At 43.2% G+C, this 8,890-nt stretch overlaps 1 protein-coding gene and 1 non-coding gene across 2 annotated transcripts; both read right to left on the reverse strand.

Annotated features, from left to right (window-relative positions):
- Positions 1–577: 577 nt before the first annotated feature.
- Rpl30 (ribosomal protein L30) lies at positions 578–3,446 on the reverse strand. The gene is made up of 5 exons (XM_008831540.3): positions 3,342–3,446; positions 3,184–3,235; positions 2,811–2,956; positions 1,530–1,660; positions 578–679 (listed from the first exon to the last, which is right to left on the reverse strand). The coding sequence occupies exons 2-5, from the start codon at positions 3,202–3,204 to the stop codon at positions 630–632; spliced, it is 348 nt and encodes a 115-aa protein (XP_008829762.1). The 5' UTR covers positions 3,205–3,235; positions 3,342–3,446; the 3' UTR covers positions 578–629.
- Positions 879–1,010, reverse strand: LOC115070087. Its single transcript, XR_003849288.1, has one exon. It is a non-coding gene; the product is annotated as a small nucleolar RNA SNORA72 (small nucleolar RNA).
- Positions 3,447–8,890: the final 5,444 nt, after the last annotated feature.

The following is an 8,890-nucleotide window of genomic DNA, read 5'->3' on the forward strand; positions in this document are numbered from 1 at the left end:
GGGGTGATGACTCAGTGGGTAAAGTGCTCTCTGTGCAAGTTTGAGGACTGGAGTCTGGACCCCAGGCACCCATGTAAATGGTGGGGTAGGCAGGGTGACCAGCCTACAGTGCACAAGAGGTTGGAACAGGGAATGTCCACAGCAAGCTGGCTAAATTAGCTGGAATTGGCAAGCTGTGGGTTCAAGTGAGAGGCCCTACCCTGCCTCTGTATGTAAGGTGGAGAATGACCTGTCAATCTCTGGCCTACAGAGAGAATTCTGTACAACATGACTTTACGTTTAGGTGTAATTATATAAAGCACAAATAAATTCTTTACACGTAAGTCCCACCTCTAAGACATTCCATTGTATATATGACCCATGTTTATTTTAATATCAGAAAAAAATCAAACCCTGAAACACCAGCAGTCTCACATATTTTGTATATGGGATACTCAACACACTATTTTAAAAAAGAAAAAAAGAAAACGGTTACGTTACCCCCAGGTCTCACCACCAGATCTAGTGGTTCATCTTCTCTAATCCTACTTCCAAGTTTAAGGGAACCAAAAGACACTAATAAACCAAACAGACACAATGTTTTTAAAACAAGCTCTGCCAAGTTTTTATTAAAGAAAAACTTTCCAGATTTACTTTTCACCAGTCTGCTCTGGCATGCTTCTAATAATATCAGAATCACCTAGAAAAAAATAAAAGTAATACAATTCATTTAATGGCAACTGGTAAATCACAAAACTTCCCTACAGTAGCTACATGTTCATGCGCCAAGAGGGCAGATTAGCATTATTATCTGCAAACTACCATAATAGCTGCACTGTCATTTTTCTTAAGACAGAAAATATCTCAGAATCTTAGCCATCCTGTGATTACATGACCTGGTTTATCACCAGCATTTAGAAAACCAGACCTAGGGAAAGAACTAGGCCTGGGGACACATGCATGGTCTTATTATAGCGAATGTTTAGCCTGTCCTGATTATTACAAAATCAGAACAGCGAGAATATTCGCAGTATTCTGTGAGGCAGCTAAAAATTACTAATTTTAAAAGGCAATGTATTAAGGAAAAAAAACGAGAAAACCATTACCCAAGTCTTGCCACCTGATCTAGTGGTTCACCTTCTCTAATCCTACTTCCATTTAAGGGAATCAAAAGACACTAAGAAAATAACCCAATTAAGGTAGACCTCTGCCCCAAACTAATTTTGTGTGTCTGTTCCCAAGTAACAAAGATTACTTCTATTTTACCTGATAATTTCCGCCTCATAGTTCTACCTTTACAGATCCCCTACCATCAAAGTGCTTCATTAAATCAGTCATAATCTCAAAGTTAATATTTATTTTCTTTATAGGAAAAATAATTATGATGTACTGGCATGCATATCAATTCTGTGCAAAATAAAATGACAACATATCCTATATTAAAATTCTAGTGATCTGAACTCAGGAAACCAAAGACATCTTCTATCAAAGAACATATATAATACGTTAGAAAGGAAGAAACAAAATTTATAGTTTTTAAGAAACCATACCTGGATCGATGATAGCCAGTGTGCAGACTCTGTAGTATTTTCCGCATGCTGTACCCAATTCAATATTATTGCCACTGTAGTGATGGACACCAGTTTTGGCCAACATGGCATAGTATTCTATTTCAGATTTCCTTTGGGAACCAAAAAAGGCAAACAAATGAATTGTCACACCAAATTCCCAACTATTTCTCTTACTCATTTTAAAACTGATGAGGCTTTCTAAAGAGTAGCCAATCCATAACCAAATCATTTTCCTCTTAAAAGCATACCATAACCACTTAAAAAAAAAAAAAAAAAAAAAAGACATCCTTTCTTGGATTCTTTACAATGAAACAGTAGCATGCAAAATTGTATGAAATTACCAAAGATGAAATATTTAAAAATAAAGTGCACATGCAGGGCCCCAAACCTATATTATTAAAAGGAAGGCGGGGGGGGGGGCATCTCGATCACCCACTAGTGTTTTGAATATAAATACTATTAGATGAGTGGTAATAATCACCAATTTAAGACATACAAAAGATTTATTTAAGAGTTCAAAGTTCTACAGAACCTTGCCACTTAGTATGTGGATCCACAGACCATCAGTAGTGCAGCCATCAATACTGCAGATGTATCTCAAATCCTATCCCAGACCCACTAAATCTGCTTGCCATTTTAACACCAATGAATTTCTCACCCTTGAGAAATATTATCACGAGGTTATTTTTTAAAAATAAAAAAATAAAGAAACACTGTAGGGTGTGGTACGTCTTTAGTCCCAGCACTCCTGAGTTCCAGGCCAGCTTGGTCCACATACAAAGTTCTGGCTAGCCAGGGCTACATGGCATCTCAAAAAAGAAAACACAATAAAATGTTCAGCAGGCTATGCCACTACCATGAAAAATCAAGAAGCTTGTATTCTTCAAGTTCCTTTATCTTACAACACTCAACAGATGAAACTAGGTGATCAAAATCACCTAGTGCACTTCCTTAATCCAGCCTAAACTTTTCCAAACTAAAACACATACAATTAAGTATGTAAAACAATCCAAATCCAAAAGAGTAATCAAAATGAGAGAACAAGACACATGGAGAAACATGCCTCTGAGCGTCCCTCAAACTTTGACTTGTCAGTTTTATCCCTCCTGTTTCACATTTTTCCCCAGACGAACCACCACCAAAAAAACACCAAGGTCCAAACATCATAAAGCAACCGCCATTCATAATTCTTCCCATTCTTGAGTATTTATTCAGGATGAATTTACAGAAGGCCACGGGAGCTCAGGTTCCCCCCATTACCTTAAAGCTGGGCAGTTGTTAGCGAGGATGACCAGTTTGGCCTTGCCCTGTCTGATCATCTTCAGAGTCTGCTTGTACCCCAGCACGTACTTTCCACTTTTCATAACAAGCTGGAGCCTTGAGTTGATCGACTCCAGAGACTTTTTCTACAATGCAAACATTAACAGACTTGAAACCCTCATTTGCAACCATCTCAAAACTAGGTCCAGCTTTCTGGACCTGAGCCCTTGGGTAAGAAGCCGCCGAGGTTCTCGGGGTCCCACTAGAAGTGCCAGTCGCATGGTGTCCACCCCGTGTGCGCACGTCTACCCGCCCCGGCGGAGACCCATCTCTCCACGTGAATCGGCTTCCGGCCTCGGCCTGCTTCACTCACCGTCTTCTTTGCGGCCACCATCTTCCTGCCTTAGGTGCAGACGGCCCCCAACCTAGAACACACAGAACATAGACAAGAGGTTTAGGGTTCGGGGCGCCACACGTCACCCGCGGGGCTCCTTGCACCGCCTAATCCGCCACCCAGCAGAGCTCACTCACCAAGAACAGCCGCGAAGATGGCCGGGGAGGGAGAAAGGAAGGCACTCCCACAATGCAAAGCTCTTGACGGCAGAGACGGGCGCCGGCACCGGAAACGGAAGTAGAGCCCAGCGGAAAGGCCGGGCTAGGAGCGGAAGACTGCTGTCGGTTTGCTATGGGGACGGCGGGTTAACTGGGTGGCTTGGGTGCTCGCTGGCTCCTGCTGCAACCTTGGGGGTCTCGGTGCTGTATTCGGATGCGGCTAGCCGCTGGCTGAGAAGCCGAGCGGAAGCTGGGCAGAAGCTGGGCGGACGCCGAGCCGGGCCTCCGGGGTCTTGACCGCTGAACCCGGCTATGCGGAAGCTGCCCCAGGCAGGCTCCCGGAGGACCCTGGGACGCTGCTTCTCCTGTATCTCCCCTCCGCCGGCCGTGTCCATGCTGTGCACTCCCCTGCGACCTTCCAAGTTGCTGCTGCATAGGAGACGCCAAGACCCCCGGTTGGCGGTGTCGGGAATCGACTATTACAAGATTGTGATAAACATCCTAGCCCGGCGAGATGGGCCAAAGGCCTTGCCGCCAAGACGAAGACCAGAGTCGAACCCACCTGGCGGAAGCAGAGAACAGACTCCCGCAGGCTGTCCTCCGGTCGCCACACATACACACACACACACCGCGGCACGCGCACACCTACACCTATATAAAACAAATGAGTAAATAAAAACAAGATCTGTTTTGCTGTGAAACTTGGACCTTCGTATAAATGTAAAATGAAACGTCATTACATAAGATACCAGGTGTCGAGGACCTACCTACTGCCTCACTGGCGTCGACAAAAGTAAAATCAAGTCGGGCATGGTGGTGCACAGCTTCAGTCCCAGGGAGTCAGAGACAAGAGTATCTGTGAGTTCAAGGCCAGCCTGGTCTGCATAGAGCGTTCCAAACCAACCAGGGCTACGTAGTGGGGACCCTGTCTCAAAAATTGAAAAAGTAAAATCGGGGGCTGGGTTGATGGCCCAATCGATAAAGTGAGTTCTGCCCCCAGAAGTCCCTCCCCCCACTAAAAAATTTAACAAAAGTCTACAAGTCTAGTGTGGTGGTCCATGTTTGTAAGCCCATCTCTGGGACACAGGCAGATGTCTGGGGTTAGCTGACCAGCCAGCCTAGCGTATGAGCTCCAGGTTGCAGTGGGAGACCCTTTCTGAAAAAACTCGGTGGACAAACTAAGGAAGGACACCAGAGATTGACCTATGACCTCTGCACAAGAGCATACACACACAGAAACACACAAAAGTAAAATGAGATCGGTACGCTATATGGTGTGTTACTTTGCCCTGGATCATAGAAGAGGGAAAAGTCCCCCTCCCCATAACATAATGAAAATGTTTTTTAATGCTTGCTGTGGGCTGGAGAAATGGCTCAGTGGTTAAGAGCTCTCAGAGGAATTGAGTTTGGTTTTCAGAGGCTATAACTCCAGCTCCAGGGGATCTGGTGCCCTCTCCTGGCCTTTAAGGGTACTGTACTGCATGCATGTACATAATAAGCCCCCTCCACACGAAAAAAAGTGTATCATTTACCTATATTGTTTAGCCGTCACAAGAAAACACACCTATGAGATAGTAGCCTTGTTCGTCTCAAGTTTTCATAGCTAATGTATTGTCAGAGGTAGGACTTTCTCACAAAGTTTATTGAGCTCAGTTTCCTGATATGCTGACGAAATGACAAAATGATGAAATCTCTGAGCTTCCTGTGCTGGCCACCTACTGCCCTGTGTCCACCTGTTGCCGTGTGTCCTGCTATTATGAACTCTCACCCTCTAGAACCTTAAACCAAAATAAACCTTTAAGTTAAAAAAGTTTATTCAATTGCTGTGGTCCATTTTCATACAAATTTTACTGAACAGAGATTATCATACTATTTGCCTTAACACTCAGGTATACATTACTTAAGGTTGTGCAAATCCACATTTTTGCCTTCTATTCTAGTTCTATACACTAATTTTTAAATGAATTTAAAAACTAATAAATAACTGGTCTTTTGGTTTAAATGAAAACAAACCCCGATAGATGTTGTGACACTGCTGGTTCAAACACCAGCTCCTCATTACTTTGAATCCTGTGCTTTTTCTTTCCTGACGTTTCATTTGTGGTTGTCATCCTATTATAAAACTGAATCATTTACTTAAGAGCACTTTCCATTACAGTTCACCTCAGGTACAGTTTGGGACTGTTTAGAGCCTTCTGTTTACATTAGACATTCAGTTATGTATCTCCCTCCCCACCCTGTTCCAAATTTCTGGAAACTGCGGGCACCTGTATACATCCATTGTGCATTCTGGCTTACTTGCTATGAGAATTAAAAGTGACAGGCTGCATTCCTTGTTAGAACACAAACAACTACCAAGTTCATCTGGCAGTTGTTGGTTTAGTGCATTGGCCCTTGCTGTACAGCAATTAATATTTTTTATTTTAATTTTTTATTTGTACACATTTTGATGACCGTCATGTTTACTGGTATGTGTGTAGTAACCGGAAGAGGGTGACAGAGCCACCATGTGGGTGCTGGGAGTCAAATCCTGGTCTTCTGGAAGAAAAGCAAGTCCTCTTAACCTCTGAGCTGTCTCTCCAGTCCCTTTATTTTCTATATTAAAAAATATTTTTTTATTTTTATTTGCTTTATGTATATGTGTGTAATGCCTGCATGTGTGTAAGTGCACCCTGTCATTGCAGTGCCCATTGAAGTCAGAAGAGGGGGTCAGATCCCCCTGGAGCTGGAGTTACAGATAGTTGTTAGCTACCATGTGGGTGCTGGGAACCAAACCTGGGTCCTCCACAAGAGCGTCAGTGCTCTTAACCACTGAGCCATCTCTCCAGGCCTATTTTCTATTTTTGACATGGGGTCTTGCTATGTTGCCCAAGCTGGTCTCAAATCGTGGGCCCAAGTCATCATCCTGGCTCAGCCTCCCCAGTAGCAGGGACTACAGGTGTGTAACCCCAGGCAAAGGATGTGTAATGTCTTGATGACATCCACTAATGGATGGTGCTGGCAGAGACTGTAGGTAAGAAAATCAAGTCTGTTCCAGTATCACAGTAAAGATTATTTGTTCTCCTAGAACTGGGGACATGGATCCTGAGTAAAGTACTTGACACATAAGCATAAAAACCTAAGTTCAGATTCCTAGAACCCACATAGAGCTGGATGCCATACCATGTCTGTAATCCCAGTGTTCCTACAACAAATCCCTGGAAGTTTGTGGGCAGGACAGCATGGCATACACAGGGTGAACAGCAACAGACCCTATCTCAAAGAGGAAGGTGAGGACCAACACTTGAGGCTGCCCTCTGACCTCCATATACACAGTGTGGTACACATGTCTCTCATGTCTCCACTCACATATACACATGCGGGGGGGGGGGGGGGGGGGAGAGAGAGAGAGAGAAAGAGGTGGGGGAGATTAGAAAAAGATCATCTGCTGTCCTAAAATTGGTCCATTCTATCTTCCACTGGGAAGTTGCTAGATCTCATCAAAATACCATTTCAGACTTTTGTCAGTCACTCTTCCTGGGAACCTGAGCACTCAGCCAGGTAAACCTTAGAAAGGGGAGGAACAAGGAGTTGAGTCCAGTATGGCATCTACCCCTGTCCTACAGCCATTTTATTCCTGAGTCCATTTATCAAGCATTGGTGTGGACCCTGAGAAAGACTAGGAGTCACTAAGCACCTGATTAATATTGTTCACTTGATTATAAAATGCTTCCTCTGAAGAAAATAGAAGATTAGAAGATGTTTTGGCTTAGTTGACAAATTATCCCCAAGGATACTTCAGGCAACTCCTAAAAAATAGTTAATGAGGAAAAGGGGAACTTAACTGGATCCTAATTTAGCATGAAAATGTAGGGATCAGGGAATTTCAAGTTACAATTTACTTTTAATTAATGTATGAATGATCATGTCTCATTGGGAAGAAGTTCTTTTAAAAACTTTCATTCCATAAATTAAACATGACTTTAATTTTTAAAAGGCATATCCTTTGGAAAGGAGCCTTCCATGTTCCCACCCCTAAACTGATATGATGGAGACTGAACTCCCAAAGTGACTGTTTCTATAGATAGATCTTTAGGAGGTGTATTAGTTACTTTTCCTGTTGTCATAAAACATCATGACCAAAGCAACTTACAGAAGGAAGGATATATTTGGCTTACAGTTCCACAGAGATAAGGATAAGAGTCCATAAAGGAGGGGAGGCATGGCAGGAGGCAGCCAGAGCTGAAAGCTGATGGCTCAAACTTCAAGCAGGCACAGGAAGCAGAGCAGAGACAAACTGGAAGTGGGCATGATTAATATACTCTCAAAGTCTGCCCTCAGTGTAAGCTTCCCTCAGCATAGCCACACCTCCTAAAAGTTCCATGACCCTCCCCAAACAGCACCACCAAATGGGGTCCAAGTGTTCAAATACTTGGAGCCTATGGGGAACATTCATTCAAAGCACCATAAGAGGCGATTAAGGTTGACTGAAGTCAGAGGATGGGTCCCTAAGCAACAGATCTGTGACCTTATAAAAGGGGGATCTTAGGACATAGACACAAAGAAAGACCAAGTGAAGGCCCGTGAGAGGAGACCCATCTATCAGCCAAGGAGAGCACCTCAGAAGAAACCACACCATTTGCTGGCACCTTGATTTTTTAGACTTCTAAACTCCAAAACTGTGTGAAAACAAATGCTGTTGAAGGCATTAATACAAATGGTAATGAAATGCCCTGAATAATGTAAGAGTTCATGAGTATTCACTGAGGTAAACAAATAGCTGGACGAAAGGGGAGCATGCTCTCAAAATAGAATACCAAGTAATACATGTAGAAGGAATAATATAATTAGATCACCATTCAATAACCATCATAGTAATATCTGATCCAGTAGCAATAATGATTTGATGGGAAACAGGATATTTACTTAGTCTCTAAGTCTCACCCCATGAACTACAAAGATTAAAATAGTGACTTTGCAATAACCTGATAGTCACTATTTTAGCCAGCTGTTGAAAGTTAACATTCCCAATATCAGGATGAACTGGTCTGTGTGACTGACTCCACCAGAAAGAGTGAGAATCACAGCCAAAACATCACTTGAAAACCATCCAGCAAATCAGACGAGCCCAAATCAAGAAACGTTCAATAAAACAAATGACCTATTCCTCCTCTCTCTCTCTCTCTCTCTCTCTCTCTCTCTCTCTCTCTCTCCTCTCTCTCTCTCTCTCTCTCTCTCTCTCTCTCAGAAAAAAATGGTAAGGCCATAAAAATAATCTTATGATTAGGAGAACTACTTCAGATTAAAGCGAACCACAGAGAGGCAGCACAATAAAGCAAAAGGTGTAGCTCCTGATGGGACAATAGCCTGAAGTTGACTATGGAGGGCACCCCCTAACAGTTTGGTATGGTTGTTGAACTTCCTTGTGGTAACTGTGTTGGAGTTATGTAAGAGGATAAGACTGTCATTGCATAGCTAGTCTACCAATCAATAGCCTCTGGCCGAAGCCGCCTCCCCCCCTCCCTGGCTATTTAGCAAGGATTCGCATC

Source organism: Nannospalax galili, unplaced genomic scaffold (genome assembly GCF_000622305.1).
Source record: "Nannospalax galili isolate Female #2095 unplaced genomic scaffold, S.galili_v1.0 scaffold334, whole genome shotgun sequence".
Classification (NCBI taxonomy): domain Eukaryota; kingdom Metazoa; phylum Chordata; class Mammalia; order Rodentia; family Spalacidae; genus Nannospalax; species Nannospalax galili.

Coding starts and splice junctions, on each gene's coding strand:
- Rpl30 (XM_008831540.3), bottom strand. CDS start 3,204: ATGGTGGCCGCAAAGAAGACG. Junction 2,957..3,183: donor TGGTGGCCGCAAAGAAGACG/GTGAGTGAAGCA, acceptor TTTGCATTGTAG/AAAAAGTCTCTGGAGTCGAT. Junction 1,661..2,810: donor AACAACTGCCCAGCTTTAAG/GTAATGGGGGGA, acceptor TGGTTCCCAAAG/GAAATCTGAAATAGAATACT.